This window comes from Lissotriton helveticus, chromosome 7 (genome assembly GCF_964261635.1).
Source record: "Lissotriton helveticus chromosome 7, aLisHel1.1, whole genome shotgun sequence".
NCBI classification, from domain to species: Eukaryota; Metazoa; Chordata; class Amphibia; order Caudata; family Salamandridae; genus Lissotriton; species Lissotriton helveticus.
Genome location: NC_136068.1, coordinates 165,211,488 through 165,239,423, shown reverse-complemented (window position 1 = coordinate 165,239,423; position 27,936 = coordinate 165,211,488). Strand labels below are relative to the sequence as shown.

Here is a 27,936-nt window from a genome sequence, read left to right as displayed (position 1 = left end):
TTCAGGTGACCCGGTGGCTCGTTCAGTTTTGCATCCCACCGTCCAGCTCCACATGATCCGGTCTGTCTTCTTGTGACCCTAATGCGCAGGGGTTTGTGTTGCAGACTGCTTTTCCTTCTCTTTCCCCATCTAACGCTTCCTCCCTCTCGGGAGTCCAGGTGGCTTGAATCCTGGGGTAGGAACGTCTTTGCATCCACTAGTGCTCCCCTTCAGTCCTTAAATACGGTGTGTGTTTTAGCTCGGGCTACCTCTGCCCTGTGGGACTCTGCAGAGTCTTTGCTGACTGCCACCTCCGTAGGTGCTCGCGTTGATCTCCTTCACTCCATCCGGGATGGCCGAGACATTGCAGAATTCACAATCCGTTCAGCCTTAGATACTGCGGATTCTTTGGGCCGAGTCATGGCGATTTCTGTTGCCTTAAGGCGTCACGCTTGGATGTGAGATAGTGTCTTCCCTGATAATATCCGGGAGCGTCTGGTTGATTTATCCTTTGATGGGGTTTTGCTCTTTGAAGTTCATGCCGAGTCGGCGTTCACCGGCTCCTGGCAGGCTTTCGTCCTCCCCCTTAGGTCCTTTTAGGCCTGTCTTCTGTGGTACATTTTCATTTCTCATCCTTCAGATGCGCTCTGTGTTTAACGTGGGCAGTGAGCCTTACGTCTTTTTTCTGTGGTCAAAGGTGCTTACCCTTTAATTGGCACCCCTTGGATGTGTTTTGCTTTCAACTGCCTTTTGCGGCCATGTTTCACAGGTTGCGGTGTCCTCTGACTGTGGTTTTCAGCCGGTGGCTCAGCTCAGAAATGTCATTACGACTCTGAACTCTGTTCAGGTTTGGTTCGTTACTGCATTCTTTTGGCCTGGCTTATTGGCCTAAGAGGTCTCCCCCCCCCCCCTCCCCCCCATTTGGGGTATACATACTCCATGTGGGGTACTTGTACGCTATTATATAGCCTTGCTTATCTCACCTGGGCCTGGCGATCATGTGGGCTCCATGCGCCAATTGGTGGTCCTTTGTACGGTGTTCTATGTTTTTCCTTGGTGCCATCTCTTTCACAAATGGCTTCTACCTGCCCTTAATGTTCTAGGTATGGTCCGGCATATACATGTATGTCTACATGCCGGTTGCCTTGGTATCCTCTAGGTCGCCACCTCTTGTCGCCGTTGCGAGGTCTGGACCAATATCTCCATGTGTGGTGGAGCTTTTCTGGGTTGTTGCAAGTTGCCCATACGTTCCTCCTTGCTTCTGCTTACTGGAGGGATTTTCCAATTGTCATATGCTCCCTTTTTGGTGTTCGGCGATGTCCGTGTCTTCTGGAGTGTTGGTCTTGGATTCTGAGACTCTTCCCACCATTCGTTTACTTGGTATTTTTGGCCTCTCCCTTAGGATGTGCCTACTCTTGTTAAAGCTATGCCTGTGGAACAGTTCTTCTGATGGAAGTGGTCATTGATTACTGTCTGCGAGTCTATATTGTGATTGTTCCTCCCTTTGGCTTCATGCTGCCTGGTCAGGCACTCGTCTGTTCCTGTGTAAGCCACTTTAAGGTCTCTATTGCTGTTTGCCGGCGGCATATTCTACCTGCTTCAGCTGGTTGGGGCTTGATGCTATTGCCCATCTTTACCCTTTTGGGGTTGTGTGTGAGCTTGGCGTGCTTCTTGTCCTGCTGGCTAATTCCAATGCATTGCTCAGGTTCTAGCTCTTGCCTTTGGGCTCTTGCCACCGGCTTTTTCGGCTTCCTTCTATACACTAGTCTGTTAGGCGCTGGTTGCATCTCTTCAAGTTCATTTCAAGCTTGGGTTAATACACTTTTCGTGCACCATTTAGCGGAGAGTGATCGATCTCTCTCTCCTCTCTCTCCTCTCTCTCCTCTCTCTCCTCTCTCTCCTCTCTCTCCTCGCTCTCCTCTCTCTCCTCGCTCTCCTCTCTCTCCTCTCTCTCCTCGCTCTCCTCTCTCTCCTCGCTCTCCTCTCTCTCCTCTCTCTCCTCTCTCTCCTCTCTCTCCTCGCTCTCCTCTCTCTCGCTCTCCTCTCTCTCGCTCTCCTCTCTCTCGCTCTCCTCTCTCTCGCTCTCCTCTCTCTCGCTCTCCTCTCTCTCGCTCTCCTCTCTCTCGCTCTCCTCTCTCTCGCTCTCCTCTCTCTCGCTCTCCTCTCTCTCGCTCTCCTCTCTCTCGCTCTCCTCTCTCTCGCTCTCCTCTCTCTCGCTCTCCTCTCCCTCTCTCTCTCATAATGCCTTACCATATACTCTTAAGTGCATTATAATCCTCGCGGTTGTATGCTAACTCTGGTTTGGCTCTTCTAGAGGGAGAAGACATGTTGTTGCTACTATTCCCGGTTAAAGTTAACCAAAGCCTCAGTGTCACAAAATGGACGCTGCTGCCACAGACACAAGTCTGACCTCCTGCTGCTGGGAGTCCTTCCAGCGAGGGAGGCTTGGACAATAGGTTTCCTGCCTTGGGAGGTGCTAGCACCACCCCAGACAGGACTTTGTGTATTGGGACAGGGAGGGCTGAAAGGATTGAGACACTGCCTGGGGCACACAGGGTGTCCCATGCATAGGCCAGTTCAAACCGGTGCTGGGGCTCTCCAGCCCCAGCTCTGGCGTGAAACTGGACAAAGGGAAAGTGGTGTAACCACCCCCTTCCCTGGTCCCACCCATAGTAGGGACCTAGCAGGTAATCCAGCCCCTAGATTCGGTATATAGGTAGGAGCTGAGTCCCAAGACTTTAGATTAATCCTGACTGAAACTTTTGAAACGAAACTCTGGACCTTCGACGATCTACTTGAAGAATACGACTGAAGAATCTCCCTTGTGGTCAAGGAGTGACCACCCTGCACAAGCAGGCAACATCCAGCGATCGACGACTTGCTTTGCCGCCGCCTCCCGCCCGAGCCTGACAAGAACCGGATTACCAGACATCCAACAGCCCGATCCACAGTCCCTGCAAAGCTGAGACCCGTGGAGGCGACGAGAGACGTGGGACCAGCCATCTTGAAAAGTCTGCGACCTGCTAACTGTGCAGCAACCGAGGCCTCCTCGAAGCTGTGCATTGGGGATTGAGAAGCCCCAGCCCCGAACAGCATCTGCCCCGAAGATCAGCCCTGCACACTCCACGAGTACTGCGTGGGGCCCTTTTGCATTTTCCTGCTCGACGCATCTGCCCGGTCACTTGCCCGTTGGCTAGTGGCCATCTTGGCGACGAAACTTTGATTATCTATCGCTGGTCTGGTTGCTCCAGACTGGCCCTTGCTTTCCTCAAAAGAAGCAGCCCCTCAGACCTTGCTGGTCTGAGTAAGACGCCTACTTCGTATCCTGCGTGGGTTGCCTTTGCCAAGGCTTGTTGACTCCAATCCTGAAGCCGACAGCGAGGGCCTTCGTGGGACAGTCCGTGCTTGACTCCTGGTCGACGCCTCCTGGTCCACGTGGCTGCAGGGACAAGCATCCCATCAGTACCTGATTGCTTCGCGACATCGCCTGGTTCCTTCCTGGTCACTGGCTAGTGACCCAGACTCTGTCCCCTCTGCTTTCAGGTCCTCTTCATCTTCGATCCATCCTTGGATCCAACCGGACTCTTCTCTCCTGGTCGCCTGCAGCATCTTTTCTCCAAGGCTCCATAGATCTCCACGACGAAACCCAACACACTATGACACATATGCACCTGCTTCCTGTGGGTGAGGTAACGCGATTACCACGGTGCTCCTGTAAAGGTTTACACTCCTAGTGTCCTAGTTTCAAGTGGTTAAGTTCTAGTCCAGTCGGAAGACTCCCAAACCTTTAACTTTATTACTTTTACGCACCCATTGACTTCTATGTGTGAACGTGTGTGCCTTTAGACACTGCACACGCATCCCGTGGGCCTCATGCTCTCTAACTACTGTTAGTCCAGTGTAGCCCCAGCGATTCCCAAGGCCCTAGGCCTTACCATTGTTCGTGATGTGGTTCTTATACCACTTTCTTAGTATATGGTTTAGTGGGCAACCCCGGCCTATCCATATTTGTACAACTTTTGCTTGTGCTTCTGTGCGCATAAAGAGTTCAGGGGGTTTGTTTAGAAATAAATACATATATATTTTGAATATATATCCTATGTGGTGTCCTTTCATTTGGTATTAAAGGGATTGCATATGGTAAAACCGCTGGCTTCACATGCCCTCTTGAGTTTAGCCTAAGACTGCTTTGTCCATGCTACCTTCAGGATAGCTGGTCTATAAGGTTGACTTTACAACCATCACCATAAGGGTTGTTTGGACTGGTGCAAGGTGCTCTCTAGAATAGTGAACATCATATACCAGGCCAACTTCTCACATGGTGTGGCGCCATTCTGGCACGTTTTTCGGATATCTTGTATCCTGTGACTTCTGATCTTCGAGCTGCTGGGTTTGCGGTCTGGCTGTTCTGCCACAGCTTTTCCCCTTTATCTGTCACTCTATTGCCGGATCACATGCTTGGCGCTTTCTGTTGTCCTGTCGCAGACACGCCTCCCTTTTGGGGTATGGCTGTGGTATCTATTCTAAGTTAAGGAATCTGCGGCTAGTTGTCTCTATCGGATGTACAAGTTACTTCCCTTCGGTAACGATGTATCTGGTAGAGACGTTGTCTAGCCGCAGATTCCTTAATGCCCACCCAGCCTCCCCGTTCTACGAGGACCTTGTCTAGTGGTGGTCTCCGCTGGCCTATTCAGTTGCCATTGGGTTATATCTCGAAGGAGTTCAGATTGTTGCACTCTCCTGGGTGCTTTCATATACAGTTCACCCATGCTGAGGGGCTTTTTTTCTGTTATATGGTGCCTTTGATTCACGAGGAGATTTGTTTTTCTTCTCCAGTTCCCTGCCCTTCTGTCTGCTCTGCTACCTCGGCGTCCCGGTCTTCTAGTGGTCATCCTATTTGAGGGTTGGTTGTGCCCTGTTTCCTACCTCTGTTTTTAGAGGGGAAAAGCCAGTCTTCTAATTCTTTCCTACAGTGGACTGTTCTTTCTGTGTTCCGTGCTTAGCGGACGGCGCGGTTCCACATGACACTGTTAGTCTATTTCTGTCTGTCGATGTTTTTCCCTTGTTGCACTCGGGAAGGGGCCTCTGCTTAGCTTGCGGGGCTCTTTCTCACAAGTTCCACTTATATGTGTAGGCAGTGTCATTTCTGTCTTTAAGATGGTGTCTTCCACCATCCTCCTCCTTTATTCACGGATTTTTCATCCCTCGCACACTCTTCCCATACTTTCACAGTTTTTGGTTGGTGGCTCCGCGTTGTGCCGCAGAAAAGTTTCTCTGAAGAAAACGGACGTCAGTGCGCCGGGAGGGACTTATATGACCTCGCGTACGTGGACGGCGTCAGGGCGGAGTCGTGTGTCTTTCCCGCCGCACGCAGAGGTGCTGCGGCAAAAAAATTCTGGACCCAGTCTCACTGGGGATCTTCTAAGTTAAGGAATCTGCGGCTAGACAACGTCTCTACCAGATTCATTGTTACCGAAGGTAAGTAACTCGTACATCAGCAATAGCCCTAGTGCCCTTGGCCAGACTCAGGATGAGACCTCTCCAAGAGGAACTGCAAAAGCAATGGTTTCAAACCCCTGGATCCTTCAAAGACCTCTTTCGGGTTACCCCGGCCATAAAAGCTGCAATGCAATGGTGGTACCACACCCCAAACCTTTAGAAAGGACACACTTTCCTGCAAGACATACCAGACTGGGAAACATCACTTACAACGCAACTTTTACCACGCAATGCTTTTACATCGCAACTTTTACAACGCAAACCATTACAACTTATTGCGCTGGGGGGCGCTCTAGGATAGGGAATATATTTAATTTACTATCCAACACCTTCCCTACTATCCACGGGGGCTGGAGTTGGAATAGTAAATTAAATAATTCACTATCCAGCGCCCCAAAGCACTATGCGTTGTAATGGTATGCGTTGTAAAACTCGCGATGTAAAAGCATGCGTGGTAAAAGCATGCGTTGTAATGTCATACATCCTACCAGACTACATCCCGACAACTGATGCCTCTGTGGAAGGCTGGGGATGTAACTTGCAGGACCTTCAAATTCAAGGCAAATGGTCCAATTCTGAAAAACAGTCATATCAACAGCCTGGAGTTGAAGGCTATTTTCCGCTCTTTACAGGCCTTTCTACCGAGCATAGCAGGCGCCTCCATACTGGTCCATATGGACAATATGACCAGTATGTTCTCCATAAACAGGGAGGAGCCGATTCTCACGCTTTCTCAGGGAGCGCAAGAACTATGGAGCTGGGTAACAGAGCATGGGATTTCTCTCGGGCCGAGCATGTTTCAGGTCTACAAAACACGCTAGCAGATGCTCTCAGCAGAGCTACAGACAGTTGCCACGAATGGGAACTCATCCAATTCCAGTTGGATAGAGTGTTTGCACTATGAGGAAAACCAGTGCTGGACTTGTTTGCCACATACATCAATGCCAAATGCCGGTCCTCTGCCAGCATGTTCAGGGCTATTCCCTTTCAATGTGATGGTCAGGGATATATGTCTAAGCCTTTCCTCCACCCCACTGATTCCCAGAAAATTCTTACCAAAATCAAGCTGGAGAGATGTCACCGGATTCTCATTGTGCCCAAGTGGCCCAGGCAACACTGGTTCCCCAAACTTCATCGTTCAGAAGCCAGTCCCATGCGTCTGCACCGATTTCCTCCTCTCCTGTCCAGGGACATCCTCCCGAAATCTAGACCAGAGCACCAACAAGACCTACAAACTGAAAAGGAAAAGGTTCTGTTTTTGGTGTCAGCGAAATGGCCTGCATCCATTTCAAGTATCCCCTTAACAGATTTTGCTATATCTCCTCTCCTTAGCAAAATTTGGTTTAGATTTCGCCTCAGTTAAGGTGCATCTGGCTTCCATCTCACGCTATAAAGAGCTTCCAGCGCTACTTCTTTGTTCCTCAACCCTGATCAAACAACTTAAGTTTCCTCCAGTGCGAGCACCTCCACCGGAATGGAACCTCAACTTGGTCCTTGCGCAACTTATGAAAAGACCATTCTAACCCATTCATAAAGCTGAATTGAAATTCCTAACATGGAAAGTCGCTCTTCTGCTGGCCCTCACCTCAGCCAGAGAAGGGTAAGCTAAACCCAAGCGTTCACCATTAAAAAAAACATTTTTAATATTTAAAGAAGACGCAGTCATTCTATGGACTAATCCTATTTAAAGAAGACGCTGTCATTCTATGGACTACTCCTACATTTATTCCTAAAGTGTTGTACAATTCCACCTCAATGAGCCGTTTACAATTCCGTTCCTTTTTTTCGCAACCATCAACGCCTGCAGAGCAAACACTACATAAGCTGGATGTCAAACGTTCCCTTAAAGTTTACCTTCAGAGAACGAAGGATGTTTGAAAAACTGATCAATTATTAGTTGTCTGTGGACAAGGCAGAGAAGGGACTGCAGTAACAAAAGCCACTATTGCAAGATGGATATCTGCTGCAATACAGTTCTGTCATTTCAAAGCTAACAAACCTTTTGAAAGGACAGCGAAGGCTCACTCCACCAGAGCAGTTGCCACGTCAGCTGCCCACTTCACGGGAGTGACTTGAAAAAGTCTGTCCTGCTGAAACCTGGAGGACCACTTGTACCTTCATGCAGCACTACTGCCTGGAGTCCGCACAGGATGCAGATGCAGCGGTTGTCCAGGCGGTACTTCGCCATCTCTTCCATTAAGGTAAGCCTCTTTCTAACCCTTGGAAAGCGTCTTTTCTTCTCATAGTGATTTCAAATACTTACATGTTCTTAATGATGTAAAACATAACTAGGTAAGGTGTATTATAAGTTACTCTGTAGTTTTCCTTGCCTCTCGCTAATGCTTTGTATATAAAAATGCTAATATATGAATGATTTAAGTTTTTCTATGAGTATGTCCCATGCATTTTTTTCTTGCATCCTCCTATTTAAAAACAAATAAAACATATATACATGTATATATAATGACAACAGTAGGCACAGGGTATAGCCTTATAGCCTTAAAGGTGCCTCTTGTATTACCTCAAACATTTGGGGTTCACTATGTTTTGGAAGTCACCCACCATCCACAACAAACAAGATAAAATTGTACGTGACTGCTTGCTACTCTGATTCAGGCATGTGAATCTATGAAAGATAACCCTATACTGGATAAGAAAATAAGTTATTTACCTATAACTACGGTTATCCAGTATTGGTATCTTCCATTGATTCACATGCACCCACCCGTAGAGGCTGTTTCAATATTATTAAGATACTTACTGCTCACTTGTGCTGGGAAAATCTAAGGGAAACTACCTCTAATAGGAGAGTTCTAGACAGTGCTAACAGCTGATTGGCTGCATTCAACATTTGGTGCATTTTTAAAAAGGACAAAGGCTATGTTCACACATTTACCTGGTCCGGCTCCAAAAGTAACCCCATGTAACAACCAAGTAAAGGGGCCTGTAGCCATGGGAGGATACAAATGACGACACGGCCGTACTAAGGAGGGACTGACAAGCCTCATAATGAATCGGAAGAAAGCATTTACAAAGGACAAACTCAAGCCAATGAAAAAAAAAAAAGGGCGAGTGGGTGGGGCTATTCTCTGTTCATACAAACCACAGCTCTCCGCAGAGCAGCGCTTGCGCGCTGGCTCATGCTCGACTTAAAGACAGACAAGGACAGTGTTCCAGACCCAACCACTAGATGGCAGAATAATGTACAGTATGTGAATCCAGAAACTCCTCAAGCTGCAAAACTGCGCCTACTGATAAGTAACCATTTCATTTACACTGTCCTTGGCTCAGCACCGCTGTGTGGTAATTCTGGTTGGGGGAGATATACTTCAGACTTGTCAACCTTCCTTTGTCTACTAGACTTTCCCTACTTAAATCTCTGGGTGGTTCTGCTGTTCCTGAAATTGTTAAACTTGCATTCGCTGGTTTAATTCTTCATGCCACATGTAAAGCAGCTACTTTGTCCCTCATTCGTACCTTGACTAAACATACCTGTACAAATATTTGGGCCTGACAAGAATCACCAGTGAGTCAGTGCCAAAAACTTTGTCTTGGTAAGAAAAGAAGGGGGGGTTGTGTCCTGTTGCGCCCTGGGTAGGACACAATAATATGTGAGAGAATAAATGGGGACCTAGTTCCTTTTTAGGTTTCGGCTACCGTCGCACTGCGTAAGCAGTGGGCGGAGCCGAAATCTTTTGTTTGTAATATGGGGGCCTGAACACGCCCCTCTTCTTCATTGGCTGGCCTCGTAAATGCTGGCCAGCCATTGGAGGAGAGGAGCGTCACTGAGTTCAGGGCCCGCCTTGACGCGATTCGGGGGCGTTTCTGGGTCTTTTTTTAAGTCCCGCCCTCTCCTCTTCCCATTGGCTGGAATTTTACCTTCCAGCCAATGGGAAGGGGAGAGCACGCCCCCGAATCCCTACAGGACGCTGTGTTTTTTGTAATCTTTCGCACCCATATAATTTATATGCTCTTTTGAGATGTTTTGATGGGTTATTTCTCATGTGTTATGCATTATGACTTTACGAAGGGGCTTTTCCTGACTGCTTACGTTTTGTGGTGATATAGGGCTTCAGGCGCTGCCATCTATATATACGTTCGCCTATAATTGTTGATTCCAGGGAGCGGACCGGAGAGAAGACTACCGGTATGAAGTGACGTATTATGTTACTGATTGAGGGCATTTTATTGGATTTTAACAAGCATCTGATTGGTGAAGTATCTTGGCAAACCAGAGGAGGCTCTCTTGGGAGGGAATGACGTATTCTGTGATTTTCAGGCTGGCAGCTTTACTTGGAAAGGCCTCTGATTAATTGCACGCGCCTACATAATTAAAACGTTCTCTTGTGGTGTTTTGATGGGGTAGAACTTATTTGTTATGCATTATTACTTTTCGCTCAGGATTTTTCTCACCGCTGTCGTTTTAGAGTGATTTAGGGTTTCAGACGCCAACAGCTTTAGATGCCTAAGCGTCTGATTGCTTGTTCCAATGTGCGGACCGGAGAGAAAACTTCCCGTATGAATGGACGTATCCGAAAAAAAAATAAAGGCCACTTATGGGCGTTAGCCTATGGCGGACCGGAGAGGGAGCTCCCAGCATGTATTAACACACATTAATGTTGAATATGAGGAAAGATTGCATATGAGGCAAGATTTGTTGATTTTATCGTTTTTGAACTTATCCAGACGGCGTACCGGAGAGTAGACGCTATTTCCATTCACTTCCAGAATTGGGGAAAGCAGTGATTGGTTGGCCGTACTCGTTTTCTTTGTTAAGAGGGAGTACATTGGTGAATTTACAACCAGGAAGTACATTTCAATTGGTTTTAAAAAGAGCCATCGTGATTGGTTGACCTCATTCTTTAAACGATGAGCCAGGAAGTGAACAATTTGTAGGAAGAATGCCCGCGGAATCGGAGCTTAGACACTGACTAAGGATAGCAGTGAGCTGGTCGGGGTGAACTGTGATAAATGAGCTGGAATAAGTTCCATGGTACGGAATGTGGATCAGTAATGTGAACATGTTTAGTATGTTATGTAATGGCGGGAATGTAGCTACCGCGTTTGGATGAGGGTTTGTTTTCTATCTATTGACGTCGTGACTAGAGAATTTGAGTATAATAGACATAGTATTATATTTGTGTCAGAGGAGTCGTTCTCTTTATTTGCATTTACATAGAGAGCCTATGATTCAATGTGACTTTTTTCGATTTTAGAGGATAATATAGGGTCCTCCACCACCATCCAATATTCAGATTTGACTTTACAAGGACACCAGGCATGGGATTTCCACGCACACTACGTGGCTGCCTTTGGCGGATGCAGAGGGCGGAGCATGAATTGGGAAGAATCATAGAGTCAAGGGTAGGCGGCAGCGAGATAGATTGTCTCCACAGGAGGAGCTGCAGGGGGAGAGCGAGTAAGATGGCGGCAAGAGACTAGGACCCTGAGTGATAGCCTGAGGGGGTCCTGTAGGTGAGTCACATTGGGTACGAGAGGGGGTGCGGGAAATAACATCGGAGAAGATTGCATATATCTCTGGGGTGTTACAATCTCAGTACACGCCTGGAGCTGGAAACAGTACATAATAAACTAGGCGTGCTATTTGTTTGGGTTTATGTTTTTTTGGGTGGCGTGGGCAAGGGGGGGTTGAATCGAACTCTCTGGTTCCGTTATATGTTTTTGTCCCGTGTTAAAGGTGGTCGTATCTATATGTCATAGGGTGCTTTCAGAAGTAGTATATGTGTTCATTGTTTTGCTGATGGGGGGACTCGTCTCCTACTACCATTGCATACTACTGGGTGAGATTTAGCCTAGAGGTCTAGATTATATGTATACTGATATGCAGGTGGGAGATGGATTCTCTGTCGTTGGAGTGCTGGTAACGTGGAGTGAGTCTTGTATCCCTTCGTTGGGGGTTTCTTGTGTGAGGTTCTGTCTTCTCAAATGCTTTTGCAGGTGGGCATGGACTACATCTCACCATCGTATCCTGGCAAGTGGAGGTGATCAGTATCCATTTGAACTAATGGGGGAGTGGGGGTCGATCTGTGAATATCTGATGTTTCATCGTGGTCACATTGTTCACCTCTAGTTGCTAATTCCCTATCACATAATTATAATTTTGGGGGTGCGCGCACTATCCATGGGTTAAAGGCGAGGTAGATAGTTGGTCGTTTGTTCATTTTGCTTTTTTGTGGGGTACTGAGAACAGTTGGTGTATCGCTTATGGTGCATTAGTTTTGTTATGTGTTGTGTATATGTATTGGGGCAAAATACAGGGTATCGCAACTGCGTACACTCGCAACTTGTTAATTGGGAGCCAGCAAGTTATGTTAGTGTGTGCGTGGGGGGCAGCTTTATCCTGCCCTCCCTCCCAGGTGGCTGTCCATCAGCCTCGCCTGCACAGAATGGTGCCCCTGCAGATCCGCTCGAAAAGGTCTGTTCACTCTGCAGTTTGCCACCTGTTCCCCCTCCGCCCGTCCCGCCCCCACCCCTCCCGTCCCCAGTGAATGGGCGGGGGATCAGGAGGCTCTTGCCAAATAACTGGGCGATGCTGTCACCGCTGCCTCGCAGCACCTTGGGACGCACTCACTTTTTCCTAGCGCTGCGTTGTTAGCCCAGCCACGGTTCACGTTTTGACACTGAATTAGATGGGAAATGAATACTTCCCAAGCACATCGAAACAAGCATTTACAATGCAACGGTTTCGCCTTTGGAAAAGTTAGAGCTATTGGCAATGTAAATGACAATGCCATTTATTTATCTGTTTTCAAAACCAACACATAAATACAAATGTTGTCATTCACAATGCCAATAGCTCAAACTTTTCCAAAGGCGAAACCGTTGCATTGTAAATGCTTGTTGGTTCTGCCACTTATTTTATTATGAGAAGATTTTTTACACCCTACTGTATTTAATCAATGGGTGTTGTAATTGTTTTTTTGTTTTTTCGAAGTGCAAGTTGCTTCACTTGAGTGAATTATTATAGTAGTCTGAGGACTTGCTTTGTCATACACAGACCGGTATTTGTTATACAAATTTTACATTCAACACCAAAAACAAACACTTATGTTACAAATATACAAAAACATTTCTACTGTACAATTTTGACAATATATTTTACATGAAAGGACGTATAACCTGTACCCTGCTAACAGATTTCAACACCTGACCTTCATCATATAACCTTTGTGTGTTTAAGGTCTGAATGACCTGACAGCCAGAAGTCTCGATAAAGACTGACCCCACTCCCTTCCGTGGAAAGGTACCCAACTAACAAAAGCCCTGAAGAAGAGCCTGACTATCAAGACACGGGCTCGGAAACGCGTCGGCGTTCCTTTGTTCACTTTAATAAATGAACTTTAATTGCGCAAAGGGCCTTGAATACTACGTTGCACGTTATAGTCAACAAAATAATTTTTGTAAATTTTGCCCTTGCGTTACCAGACCTTAAACACACAAAGGTTATATGATGGTCAGGTGTTGAAATCTGTTAGTAGGGTACAGGTTATACGTCCTTTCATGTAAAATATATTGTCAAAATTGTATAGTAGAAATGTTTATGTATATTTGTAACATAAGTGTTTGTTTTTGGTGTTGAATGTAAAATTTGTATATAACAAATACCTGTCTGTGTATGACAAAGCAAGTCCTCAGACTACTATAATAATTCACTCAAGTGAAGCAACTTGCACTTCGAAAAAAAGAAAAAAACAATTACAACACCCATTGATTAAATACAGTAGGGTGTAAAAAATCTGCTCATAATAAAATAAGTGGCAGAACCAAAAAGCGACTGGGTCCCCATTTATTCTCTCACAAAAACTTTGTCTTGGGCAGCGTGCTTCTTGACTTGCTATACCGTCTTAGCTGTTTGGATGCTTCTTTTTAGTCTAGTGTGATCTATAGCAGCACACGCCGCAAATGGAAAATGTTACTTTTAACAATCTGTTTGCACCTCCTAGTGCTGTAGATTCATGTGCTGTGCACACTCCTGCCATCTTGTGTTGGCTTGAAATAGTACAACTTGTTTTTCTTCAAAGAAGTGTTTTCTGTTTTGTGATATTTTCCTACAGCATTCCCTTAAATCCGCATTGGCTTCAGCAGAGAAAGCCAATGGGCAATTCATGACTGGGACAGTGTTATACAGACTTGAATGGCTGCGTGTTTTATGATATAAAGGTGAGGTACAGACCAATATAATTGACATTCTTTTCATTGGGGATAATCTATTTCAACTGGTAGTAGACCCGTCCGCAGCAATCAAAAAAGACAATGACATGGCTAAGCCACTGTTAGCCTTTCACATGATAGGAATATTTAAGAGGAGGTCCACGACTTAGAGGACACAGCCTTATGCAGCCCAGTGTGACAACCTTAAGGAAGTTCTTTCAAAAACCACGGTGACAGTAAACAAAGCCCAAGCGTACTTTTTGAGGCAGTATTATTAGTAGAGACCTGAACTCCTGAGGATCAGCCTCAAGCACCAAATGTGTCTCATCTAGTCCCTGCACCATGCATCATTTGAAGCTGGTACATTAATAGAATACCTAGGGAAGTGGTAGTCCATACCATTAGACAATTAACATCCGTCTGGTGAACCTAATGAAACATGGATATTGCATAAAATTCCTAAAAACATCGCCCAAAATCAAATGAACTTTAACAAAATCTAAAGACTGACCACAAACCAGTTCTGCAACAGAATGTGCAGTGATAGATAAATGATATAGGGGTTCTAGTATAGGAAACAGGCATAGGAATATGTTAATTGTATTCTACGTACAGATACCCAAACAGGATCTAACATTAAGCAGGGTATTAGTCTTGCATTTAATAAACCGATTCACCTAGGCTCTGATGTTCCAGATGTTGGCCGCTTACAAGGTGATAGGTATTGGAGAACAATTCCCTTTGCCAACCATAGACCTCAAGTATGCTTACATCCACAGTCCCTTGCATTTGGCACACAAGAGGCATCAGGTAGGAAGTGGGAGGGAGGAAATTGGAAAAAACTGATGGCGGACCAGAAGGAACAGTCATGAACGCATAGCCTTAGACCAGAAAGAACGATGAATAGGAAGGCATGAGCGCGTTGTAATGGCTGAACAAAAGCATCACTTAATGAAATCACCTGGGCGTCAACCAGGCACCTAAAGGAGAGACTTTTAAAAGCAATCCACCTATAAAAAGCCAGCATTCCTGAATGGCACCACAAAGAAAGAATGGCAATTGATGGGCGTGGGTTAAGCCCATATTATACATACAGCATGTCTTGCTGACTGCGCATGTGCTGCCTAGACTAAACCTAAAAATGAAAAAATAATGAAGAAATACTATCACAAAACTTGCTGCATAATGCTACATAATTTGCCTTTTCTTGCCACATAATTCAGTCCACCCTGCTACCTAATTTGACCCGCCTCTACCGCATAATTCCAGTGTCCCTGGCTTACGGGCAGTTATAGTTGTTCTTGCTCGACGCACAAAGAGAAAAACTGGATTCAAATGTGAACACTGCTGCTCTCAACCACTAGACGGCTGGAGAATGCATACCATGTTAATTTGGAACAGCTTGAAGCTGTAAAAATGTCAAAGGTAAGTAATTGATTTCATAAATTACAATCCATGTTCATAACTATTTGATTATGTGAAATGCACCTTTGTTGTGGTGTTGTATATTGATTTTGCATTTAGTGTCCTGGACACAAGTTTGAGAGTATGTACAACCTGTTGCTGTGCGGCAAAATTGTTGCAGTAATATTGTATTTACATATGCACAATATGCCTGTGTTTTGTTATTAGGTCTCCTCTACTGCAATCTCTGGTTGGTCTTTTTGAACTTCCTGAAGATGACACTATCCCTGATGAGGAGCATTTTATTGATATTGAAGATACCCCAGGGTATCAAACTGCTTTTTCACAGCTTGCGTTTGCTGGGAAAAAAGAACATGATCCAATTGGTCAGATGGTTAGCAATCCCAAGATTCTGTTAGCACAATCACTTCACAAGCTATCCACGGCATATCCAGGCAGAGTAAGTTTCCTTCACTATTTTACTTTGGGTTTGTCTTCTCTTATTGTGAAAAATAGACCTTTTGAAATTTTTTAGCTTTTGTGCCATATTTTGTTTCTTTAAAAACAAAAAAGGGTAATGCTACTGTATAAATATCGCCTCGTCCTTTGTATAATTATTGGCACTGGTTCCTTCCTCTTTTCAGCTATTCGAAACATTGATTTGTTTAGAAATATTTGCTTATGTACTTTAACATTTCTCATATTTTTAATGTTTTGTTCTGAATGCTAAGTAAATTCCAGTATTTTCTTAGTTTTTGGTTGCGCAACCTGGTAAAAAAAGTATGGGCTTGTATTTTACTATCTGTGCAAGGTGCTCTCCCTGGCTTATTTACGCGCACATATTTTACGGAACCTCTACAGCACCCAATCAGCATAAGCGCTTTTGATTAGCTTGATGTAATTCCATTCATCTGCATATGGAATTATTGGAAATTAAACATATTTTTGCAGTTTGTGACCCATCTGTTCTTTTGCAAGATATGCCAAGAATGGTAGAGTGTGGGTAGGAGTGCTAATCACGGGTCGCCATGCCTTGGCTGTACCCCCATGCCATCTGCTCAGATAAGTGGGCATGGCCATTCACTGTGCTGTGTCCTTTCTCAAAAAGGAGTTTTGCCAATGGGAAGTTGGCACAATATGTGACTAAAAACCGTGCCGTGGGTCAAGTGAGTACTAAGCATATGGCAAGACTAAAGGCCCCCTAACCATATGTTTCAGAAGCAAACTATGCGTGGTGGGTACTAGAACGAAAGTACTGTCATTTAGCTAGGGTGTTTAATATAAACATCAGTGCAATATGAAATCTTGATTTGCCCCCAGACTACTTATGTTTCTGATTAAGACTTCTAACCGCAGATTTCTCACCTTGGAATATTCCACATAGGTGTCCGACTGGACCCAGAAAATCTTCAGCAGATCATCTGCACATGCTTGGGTGGTGTGGTCTACTTTTGGTCTGACCTCATCCACTCCGGATGTGACGTGCGCTGTACCTTCATAGGCAAAAACAATTGATGGACGGGATGCTGGACAATGCAAACATTAACCCCCCAGTCGCAAAGATTTGGGTTTAATCCATCATTCTTTTGCTCACCACACCACCCCAGTTTGGACCCAGCCATATACAAATCAGTCTTGACCCTGTTCCTTGTGGGAACAGTCCACCCCGAACTGCCAAGCCGGGTCCTCCCTGGACCGGAAACAAGCATCCTGGGGTCGGTTTCAGGGCTTCACCCTTCATCAGCCAGGCTAGCTTGAATCCAGTGGTGTAGTGAGCACGAGACCCACGTCTGGGCATACTCTTCCCACTTAAGGCGACATATGCAAAAGAAACAATTGATGGACGGGATGCTAGACTATGCAAACATTCACCCCCTGTCACAAAGATCTGTGTTTAATCCATCATTATTTTGCTCACCACACCACCCCAGTTTGGACCTAGCCATATGCATGTTCCTTGTGGGACAGGGTCAAGACTCATTTGCATATGGCTGGGTCCAAACTGGGGAGGTGGGGTGAGCAAAAGAATGATTGATTAAACACAGATCCTTGTGACTGGGGTTGAATGTTTGCATTGTCCAGCATTCCATCCATCAATTTTCTTTTCCACGTACCTTCATAGGCAGCATCCCAGCGCGCAGACATCAGTTCCTCTTTTTATCAAAAGCGAGAATTAAGAGAGCTACCTCAGTCACTTTTTGAACATCCGTTATCTTTTTGTCAACTTTTGCTACTAGAGTGCCAGGACATATCCACTAACAAACCTACAGCTTTTAAGCCGTGTGGGGAATGTCACCGACAAGTGTCTGTCTAATCCTCATTTGGTCTGTCTCTGGTGCCTGGGGTCAGGCCACAACCCCAAGACCTACGCCAAAGTACAAGCCGATGTACCCCAAGGCGATTTGCAAATCTGCAATGAAGATTCTGGCGGCCCAGCTGAAGAAAGCTTTGCATCGTTCCCACTCCCCATTAAGTTCTCGTGGCTGCTCCTGGAGTCTTTCTCGTGGGCTATTATCATCCCACTCCAAAACATCCACCTCAAAATTGGGTAAGTCCAACAAGCTCAAGAAAAAAACCTCAAAGCATTCTGCAGCTTCGCCATCCAAATGATGTGCTTTGCGGCCACCTTCCTTCACTTCACATGAGCTGGCGGTGTGTCCCGCTTCCTCGAATCCCTTGGAGCAATGCCCGTTCAGTTAAAATAATTTTTGATGTCATGCATGCGGGGAAGTGCTCCTGCAGTGTTACCGCCATAGAGTTCGCCCCCACTCCAGCTGGGTCTGCTGGATCTGGTCTTTCATTGCCACAGGTGCCTCCACCCACTCCTGCCTCGGTTCTGCCAGTGCCATTGTACGACGAGCCCATTGCCATTTCCAACTCTGAGATGACGACGCTTTCCAGCGCCATCCAGGCCGTATCTACCTCAGGACTTGTCACCCTTGGATGCTGAAGGGCTGCTGATTAAAAGGGTATGGACCCTTTGAGAAGGACCGGTCAAGACAACTGGTGTGAGGAGCTGGGAAATGGCAATGGTGTGACTGCCATACTTTCCACTTTGGGGCCTGTTTCAGAGGAAGGCACAGCTTTTTTAACCATAATGCTGAGGAGGTTCTTGTTCTACAGCTGCCAGTTGTTGAGGTAAAGACCAATATCTGGATGGAGGTGCTTCACCTCGGGGCAAGCTTTGCTGTGCCATTTCTATTGAATGAGGCCCTCGCAAACGTTCTTCTTAGGCCTGGGTGAGAACTTACACAGAGGCTCCTGTGCATCTCATGAATATCAGTCGCCATTATTCTGCCCCAGGAGACCATCTCTTCCACCAGCATCCCTCTTCTGAGAGCCTGGTTATGCAGGCCTCACCAGCCAGGGTCAACTCAAACACATTCCCTTTCACCCCACTGCATAAGAAATCTAAGAGGCTGGACACTTTTGGGAAGAGTATCTTCACCTCTAGCTTGGCCTTGCGTGCGGTGATTACTACAAGCCTCTTGTGCAGACATTCTAATACCCTAAGGAGCTCTGTTTCACATCTGCTGCCCTTGATCCCTGAAGAGGGCAGAGCCATCCTGAACCAAGCAATGGTGGATGGTCGGGACGTAGTCCAGTTTGCCCTCAGGTACGAACTTGACACCATGGACACTCTAGGGAGGGCTATGACCTCTATGGTGGCACTTTGCCACCATGCCTGGTTGCAGTCATCTAGGGGAGTGTCCAGGCTTCCTTGATCAACGTGCCTCTTTATTGACCAAGCTGGCTAGGCGCTCAAGCTTTTTCATGGAAGTCCGGTGACTGCTAGATCAGTGGTCGTCTCTCTAGCTTCCAGACCACTATGACGTTTTCTCCCCTTTCATGGTCGTGGCTGGGCCCCATATGGTCATCTGCAATACCACCCCTACCTGTCAGGCCAGCAGGCTTCGCGGCCCTCATGACTGGAGCAGATCACCCACAGGGGGGCCAGTACCAGAACTAGCTCTATTCCCAGTACTTTCTGGTGCCCCAAAAACACCACCCCATTCTAGATCTGCGCTCCCTCTGCACCTTCCTGAAGAAAAAGAAATCCAGGATGCTCACATTGGCTCAGGTCTTGTCTGACCTGGACCCTGGGGACTGGATGGTAGTGAATGGACCTGTAGGACTCTTATTTTCACATCCCTGTCCTGCAAGTCCATAAGCGTTTCCTGTGGTTCATGGTAGGCCTCTAGCATTTCCAATTAGCTGTGCTCACCATCTTCCCCCGAGTGGTCACGACCTCACCTTCGGAGATTAGGGGTTCTCAATCTTCCCCTACCTAGATATCTGGCTGCTAAAGGCAGGCTCCCCCTAGGGAGTTGTTACCCATTTCCAGACTATGGGAGACCTCCTGCATTCACTGGGATTCATCACGATCAGCATGCCGAAGTCACACCGGACTCCTTCTCAGATCCTCCCTTTCCTAAGAGCTATTCTGGACACAGTGCAGTTCTGTGCCTACCCTCCGGAGCAGAGAGTCCAAGACATTCGGGCTATGATCCCAGTGTTTCAACCTTTGTCTTGGATTACGGTGAGACCGATTCTGAGGCTGCTGGGTCTGATGGCCTCCTGTAGGTGAAGCACGCCCAATGGCGTATGTTGCAGTGCTGTGGGACCCGAGTCCCCAGTAGCACAGCATCATGGAAATCTCTCCAACCTGGTACAGATTTTTAAGGAGACTACAAAAGCTCTTCAGTGGTGGCTAACAACTGCGATTGGACAAACAGCAGACCCCTCTCCCTTCCTCACCCAGAACTTACTTCTAGGTTGAGGCAGCCACCTAGATGTGGAGATCATAGGACTCTGGTTTCTGGCAGAGACTCTGATCCACGTCAGTCTTCTGGAGCTGAAGGAATTTCACAGACAACACCACCACCATATAGTTATGCAACACACAGTGCGTAATGTGGACTCTGCCAGGAGGCCCTGCACAACTCTGGACCTATCTGGAGCAACATATTTTCCTGTTCCTATACCATCTAGCTGGAATCCTGAATATCTGGATGGACAAACATGACTGCGGATTCCGATTGGCACCTATATCGGGAGGTGGTGCAAGATCTCTTCTGAAAATTGAAAGAACCTTGCCCGATCTATTGCCCACAGCCAAGAACACCCAGCGTCCGCTTTTTATCGCATTAAAGTTTCCAAAGCAGCTCTGGCTTGGAGACTCATTCGCCCTAGAACAGAACAGGGACTCCTGTACGCCTTTTTGCTGAGAGTTGCTGCATCAGGTTCTCAGTATCAGGACCAACCAGGCCCAAGGCATGCTAATGGCTTTAGACTGGGCAAGGAGAGTCTTGTATTCCAAATTCCTGAACATGGGCATCTGTTCTTCGATCAGGCTATCTCTTTAGGGACAACCTTGTAGCAGGGCAAGGTCCTGAACCTGAACCTTTGCACACTCCACCTTCTTGCATGGAGATTGAGCAGCGACAGTTCAATGCATTTGATCTGCTTCCCGAAATCTGTGCTGTCATTTTGGCAGCCAGGCGTCCCTCAGCAAAGGCTGTATACGCCTACTGTAGAGACACAGTTGTGGTTTGGTGCTCCTTCTGGCACCCTTGTTGAAGGTGTTACTGTTTGAGTTGTCTTTAGCCCAGCAGGGCCTTGCCTTGGGCTCGGTTAAAGAAAAGCTTTCTATCATCTCCGCTTTTTTGAAGTTGACGGGTCAGCCCTCTCTGTTCAAGTCACCTGTTGTGACTCATTTTCTTAATGACTTGCAACAATTGTTCTTGCGTACCCCTTTCATAATACTCCAATAGGACCTCAATTTGTTTCTCCGATTTCTCATAGCCTCACCATTCGAGCCCCGGCATAGTTGTCTGCTCAGACTCCTAGCTCACAAGACCGATTTCTTGATGACATTACATTGGCCAGGTGGTCAGCGAGCTGCAAACTTGGTGAGTTAACCCTCCATACACCAGCTTTTATCCTGGCCAAGTGGTTCTTTGGAAAAAACAATTCCTGTAACTTTGAAATAAAAATATCAATACAGTAGTCAAACTAATAAAATCATACTTTCAAATTAGAATATTCATTTGTATTTATTCAACAAAAGTTAAAAATGAAAGATACACATCTTCATAAAACAAGAAAAACAATTCATTAAAATACATATAAAAGACAATTCATATCAATGCAACAGATTATAACAATGCTTAAGTGTTATAACTCATACATAGAGAAGCTCTACCCCACTAATTTATCCTACTCCTCATGACCCGCATAAAAAGAGACAGTATAAAAGTTTGACCTAACCACTTGTCAAATACTTGTACACATTCTGGAACAGTGAATGCAAAAAGCCCAACAATCAATATTACAATATCTTCAACATTTGATCGAATAGGGTTGTTCCTTGAATTGTGTGACCCCAGCGTCGACGCGTTTCGATGGTATGTAAATTATTCTCCCATCTCTATCAAGACCAAAACAGATTTTTGTCTCTTATTCTTCTATTCGTGTCCGTTTTTCTGTTACTCCTATACAGAACAAATAAATATTCAGTCAGCTTCTTAATGGGACACTTTTGACTGTACAGGGTTTCTTAATATTCCATCCTCCTTTATACATGGAGGACATTATAGTGCAACCCTCATTCTATTGTAGTTATGTCAACCCCAATTCTACACATCTTTGGAGGCTCAACAATTAAAATCATGACATAGACATTTGTTATACAAAATTACTGTGTTTGCTCGTATCAGGACCCCTTGTTTTCACATTTCAATAATTCTTCATTGCTCGGATACTACATATGCCATAGTGTCTCTTCTAGAGAGAAAGAAATGCCACAGTAATGTCATTCCTACTGCATATCCTACCTCTCTCTGACGTTTTTTACTAATATTCAGCGTACTTTTATTTTCTATACCTTTGTCCTTTCAAAACTCGGCTATGCTGTTGTGCCCTTGCCTCCTAAATAGGGGTTTTGGCTGTGTCTCCTCCTGGGTTTCGTACTTGCTTAGGTTGCGCTTTTTATGGCCGCTACCTCCCTTGTCACACCAATCTGCATTATTAGATAAATAGCAGAAAAGAAAGGGGAATTTGACATCGATATGCCTTTTCTGAATCTTATTGATAAACCCCAAAGGTCGCTTGCCAATTTTTACCTGATTTGTGGTTGTGCTTAATATTCCCTCATTCAGCATGGGATAAAAAGTGTTTCTTTCCTTTTAGACAATATTTACGGTGTCCTATAGGGGGTCAAAAATAAACAAATTTTCACTATTGTACTGTATCTACCTGGCATGCATACAGGCTACAAGTTACAATCCCGCCAGAAAAGGACTCCTCCCTTTACCTTATGTTTCTTTAAAAGGTTGCAAACATGAAGCGGTAGTTTAGGTACACTCGCTGACACACGATAATTGGACACGCGGTGTTGAGTCAATCTGCCGTCGTTTTTCTAAACAACCCTGTCGAAAAAGAGGTTGTTTGGGATTTAAGCAAATGTAGAAACTAATTAAAGTATTCCCACCATGAATTGCCCTTAACTCCCAAGGTGGATAACACAACCCACTAGGGTTCTTGCCAGCTGTCTGAGCCTAATCTTACCTCGAATTAGGTGAAATTATTCCTGCCACTTCACCTTCACCTTGTTTGAGACGCCGTCAGTTGCATGTTGCCTAGCTCTTTTTTTATTAGGCCATCCCTAATTGGCTACCGATCCCATGTGATCACTCACATGATAGACTTTTTGGGTCCTTCTCCGTGATTGGTTGTAGGGAATACGTGGGACCGTTCCTACGCGGATCATTCTTTTTTTCAGCTACCAACTTTATTATTATGAATTCATTCGTGAACATGGACGCGAGCGCAAAGAGACTGTCGGTTCTATTTATCGCTCCTTTGCCCCAACAACTATGTCCATGTATCACGCGTTATTTGTACTAAAAACTCCCCTCCCCCATTATCATATTATAACTCTTTCTTTTATATTTAAGGTCCCTAATTTTATTGTAATTAGCTCATGTGCGAAGGTGAGCACGGAATCTACAGTTGTCTAGTCCGTTTTTAATACTCGAACAGAGCTATGTTAATTTCCTATGGATAATGGTAACATGGCAGGTTACTATGTTAATCAATAATACGATCACACTCACATTCACTTAAAATTCCCTGACCTAGTATTGTAGTATTTGGAGCCAATCTTCTCTGGTGTTAAGTCCTTTATCTACTGTATTCAAGTAGCACATATACCACTGTTCCCGGTTTTTTCTTTTCTGGTCAATGTCTCCTCCTCTACGGTTAATTCTGATCTTTTCTAGAATAAACCATTGGAATTCATTACACTGATGATTCTTCATACAAAAATGATTTACTAGGGGGGCGTTGTCTTTCTTTGTTCTGATAGCAGATTTATGTTCCAAAAGACGGGTACGCAACTCCCTGCTGGTTTCGCCTACATATCCCTGAGAACAGGGACAAATGAGGAGGTATACCACATTCTTACTGCGGCAATTAAGTGTAGGTGGGGTAAGATTTTTGCCAGCAAATGTGGAGTTCTTGCTAATAATGCATTGTGCACAAATGGAACAAGTCCCACATTTGTTGTTACCTGTGGCTACTCCTCCATTTAATGTGGTTTGTTGTGGTTCTGATGTTTTGTAGGTGTGAACCAATGCATTCCGAATTGTTTTATTACGTCTGAAGGAAAACAAGGGTTTTTCCAATATAGCTGCGGTGTTCTGATTTAAGATCTTCCAGTTTCTGTTCACCATGTTTTTTATCTGATTACTAATGTGGGAGTACTGAGTCACAAAGACCACTCTACCTATTGCCACATTCTTTTTTTCTTTATTAGGGTTTAAGAGACTTCCCCTTTGAACACAAGCCTCTTTTATGTAGGTGGTCACTCCCTTTAATTTCATCTAGAACCTCACGCTGCTAAATTATTTACGCCCCCACTTCACCTTCTAAGAGACTCCACCATTTGGACCCAAAGACAGCTCTGTCTTACTGCATTAATTGCACTAAAAAATATCAGGTGGATGATGAGTTTGTCTTTGGGCACAGTGGAGTAAACAAGCATGGCGGTGCAGAAACGGACCATCTCTCTATGGATTGTCCTCTGCATTAAGATTTGCTATGCACTAGCTAAGGAGCACCCTTCTAAGGGCTGTTTCTATCAGGGCCAAGTCTGCAACTACTGCACTAGCATACGGAGAGCCTGTCCTGGACATCTGCCAAGCTGCTTCGTGGGCACCTGTCCACACGTTCATGAAGCAGTACTGCTTGAACATTCGGGTCAGTCAGCATAGGCATTATGCTTGTTCTGTTCTCACCTGACTTCTTGGACTGATTCTGCTTTCAGGCCCACCTCTGGGAAGGTTTTGCTTAGGCATCTATTCTAAGTTGAAGTCTCTGCAGTTAGAAGTCCCTATCAGAAGAATAGGTAATTTACCTTCCATAACTCTTTTTCTGGTAGAGACCCTATCTAACTGCATATTCCTCACCAATCCCCCTCCCTCTCTGACGTGGCTCTCCACCCTAACATCCTTTTAGATTCTGCAGACTGGTCAATCACTCACTCTGATGTGGCTTCCTGTTTTTGGCACGGAAATAGACACAAAAATTCAGCATGCCGGGGTGCCAACTATTTAGGCACTGCACACGTCACATACAATGCAAAGCTGATCACTACCTACCAGTGTGCAGAGGTATTGATAAAGATTTTGCAGATCCAGTCTGAATCCTAGGGTATATTCAGAAGGTGGGGAGTCTACAGTTAGTCTCTCAGCAAAAGCATTACCAAAAGAAAGTAATTACTTCTTTATCTAGGGCTTTATTTATACCCACTTATTTTCATGCAGGTCAGGTCATCACCCTTACAGCATTCTTTGTCCTACCTCATCCCACTAAGGAGGAAGAGAAGCTCCATAGTTTTCATATTGATATTACCAAGGAACACCGGGTGGACGAAAAGTTCTTAGTAGAGTTTTCAAGAGTAAAGCAGGGAAAAGCAGTGCTAAAACGGACCATCTCCCAATGGATATTGCTCTGCATAAAATAAAGCAACCCCAGGAGCCCTTTGGGCTCATTCCATCAAGAACAGTGCTGCTATCACAATTAAAAACTGTGCTTGGCATCTGTCAGAATAGGGCTTTGGTCAACATGTTCACGAGGCAGTGCTGCCGCAACAGTCCTGTCCGTCTAGAGTGACATTTTGCAGTTGAGGAAATGGGGTGTATTATAATGGATGATTGTGCTTCAATTCCAGTAGATTTAGTCTATGAAACTCAGCTCAACCCTGGGTAGCTGTGGCACTGAGCAGCAAAGCTTGCAGAAGAACAAGTCTTAAGCATTTAAACAGCTCCAAAACATTGCAGAAGAAATCAACAGGACACTCAAGAAATCAGACACCAGTTTTATATCAGTAGACTGTTTTTTTTAGAAATTTAGACATTAGAACAAAAAAGATCTACAAGAGGATTCTGGAGATATATATTGTATAAGCAATAATAAATCAAAGCAATTTCACTCCACCGCAAACAAACCTTGGCAAAGTCACCAAATTGAACACTTAAAAAACTTTTCCAAAGAAAACTTAGGTAAAAGTGTCAATGTGGTCGGGTAAAAATGCTCAGGCAACTAACACTGGCAGAGAGCTAGTCAGGGGGACCAGCAAGGTCCTCAAGAACCGTTACCGTCACAGGAGAAGCAGTTACTGCCATTTTATCTGTGTTTCAACAGATTCCTATGGAGAGCCTAAATCAAATGATGAAGGATGCTGAAGAAGCTCTGATGCTGTGGATGCGACGCTGTTCTTTCTACAGGGATTCCTCAGTCCACATATGGTGAACGGGTCCTGCTTGCAGGATCAACATCCCACTAAGTCCTCTCTGGTCTGGCCGACGTCCAGTCATCACTAGACTACAAGTCGCTCATTGTCACAGTCAGGCCAATCCTTCCTGGGTTGATAACTTGTCTTCCGAGGCTCCCAGCAACTCTGACAGCATTTACGCACACAGTGAACTCAGGTGCACTGCTGTGCTTCGGATCTTGGTTCTTGGTGGTGAACGACCGTGGTTGTAGCGAGGCGATCAACTGGCCCCAGCAGGCTTCTAACGCTGTTGTGTCCCTGTGCTGCGAACAGGAGGCCAGTCAGCTGGACCTTGGAGTCTTTTGGCTTGTCTCTGGGGACACTTCTTCTTGAGTAGAACACTGCAGGCACAGCCCTTCTCTTCGCTAGTCACTACGTGCAGCAGACCCAGTATTTGTTCGTGCAGTCTCTTTGCTTGTCCCTCAATGCAGCCGTGCAGTCTTTCGGTTCTTCCAGATCTAAGGTCTGGGTGCCCCCTTTGTTTGGAAAGTGCCTTCAAGGTAGCTAATGGGCTACCAGATTCCCTCCCACCCAGTGACCACTTCCTGTCTGTCCCAGGATGCCCCATTCTGCCCACTCCCAAGATGGCAAGACACCTCTCTCGTGTTGAGAGCTCCCTTGCCCATTCCCTGGGTGTGGCTACCTCTGGACGACTTGCTCCTAGGGAACCGGTTTGGCAACTAGTTTCCCCTCTCTGCCTCTTGTGCCAGTCTGTTTACCTCAACAGTGGGGTGGACCTGCCACTGGTATTACTCTTCTGCCCTTCAAAGGCGCCTTCACAATTGTAGCCTGCCTTTTGAGGCTAACCTCTAAGTAGCTCTCTACAGGAGGGAGGTGACTCCTCCCTGACCTGCAATCCCTGGTAGGAACTCATTCTCGTCCCTTGTTAATGAAAGTGCAGGCCATCTGAAAGTGGCTCACACCCAGGAACTTGACATTATCAGCCATTCAACTGTCAGGATCCGAACATCCAAGCAGATTCTCAGTCTTTCCACGAAAATTACAACTGGATTCTACACGACTGTCGTTAAAGATATTTTTCAGGAATGGGGGCATCCTCACGTCAATCTGTTTGCAAATTGAACAAAAAATGCCCCGACTATGCATCCAGGTTTTCCCAACCAAGGTCAGAGGCATGCCCTTTTAATAAGTTGGTCAAGGAAATTTCTTTATGCATTCCTGCCAACTCCTGTGATTCCCACTGTAATCAACAAACTGTACAAGTCCAGGACTAGAATGATCCTCATAGCACCAGAAAGGCCTCACCAGTGGTAGTTCAGACTTCCTTTACCTATCGGAGAAGCTATTGAAGAGGTTGCGATGCAAGCAAAATGTCCAGTACAAGCATAGAGGGGAAATTTTCCATCCCAACCTTCCCTCGCTGACAGAATGGCTCCTGAATTCCTCCAAAATGGAGACTTTGGCTTGTCACAGGAATGTATGAACATTGTCAAAGCATCCAGAAGACTTCCCACCCAGAAATCGTATTCCTTAAAATGGAAAAGATTTTATTTGTGGTGTGCCCAAAATCTCCATCCGATTTTGGTCCTAGAAGATGTATTCTACCATACCGTCTCCCATTTAGCTGGTCTGCGGGTTGCCTCCATAAAGGTACATCTCACTGCCATTTCAGCTTAGAGAACCCCCCCTACAGACATCTTTCTTTCATATGCCAGTGGTCAAGGATTTCTTTTTAAGAAAGACTCAAAAAGGTATTTCCTCCAGGTAAGTCACCTTTTCCTCCATGGGAACTTAATGTGCTCCTTTCAAAATTAATGGGCCCCACTTTCGAACCAATACACAAAGCTGAGAGGGTGTGGCCAAGCTGTTAAAGATGGCAGACGCTTGGCTGAATAGCTCCCGGGCCGTGCCGCATTATCCTGTCCATTACCAGTTTTGTGGCAGTCATCCGCTCCCACAAAAGGGCACAAAAATCATCCAGCCCTGCTGCGAACCCTCTGGCAGCAAGAGATTCGGCCGGGAGCGCACCACGCATACCGCCATGCAGCCAGGGGTGCACCAAGAATAGCCTGGGGCCTACAGAC

General features: G+C 45.6%; 1 protein-coding gene across 1 annotated transcript in view; it reads left to right on the top strand.

Moving 5' to 3' along the window:
- CSE1L (chromosome segregation 1 like) overlaps positions 1–27,936 on the top strand; it is a 399,917-nt gene that overhangs the window by 356,058 nt on the left and 15,923 nt on the right. The window contains exon 24 of the mRNA XM_078651858.1: positions 15,283–15,514. Coding sequence (XP_078507984.1) covers positions 15,283–15,514 — 232 coding nt within the window. The remainder of the gene's footprint in view (positions 1–15,282; positions 15,515–27,936) is intronic.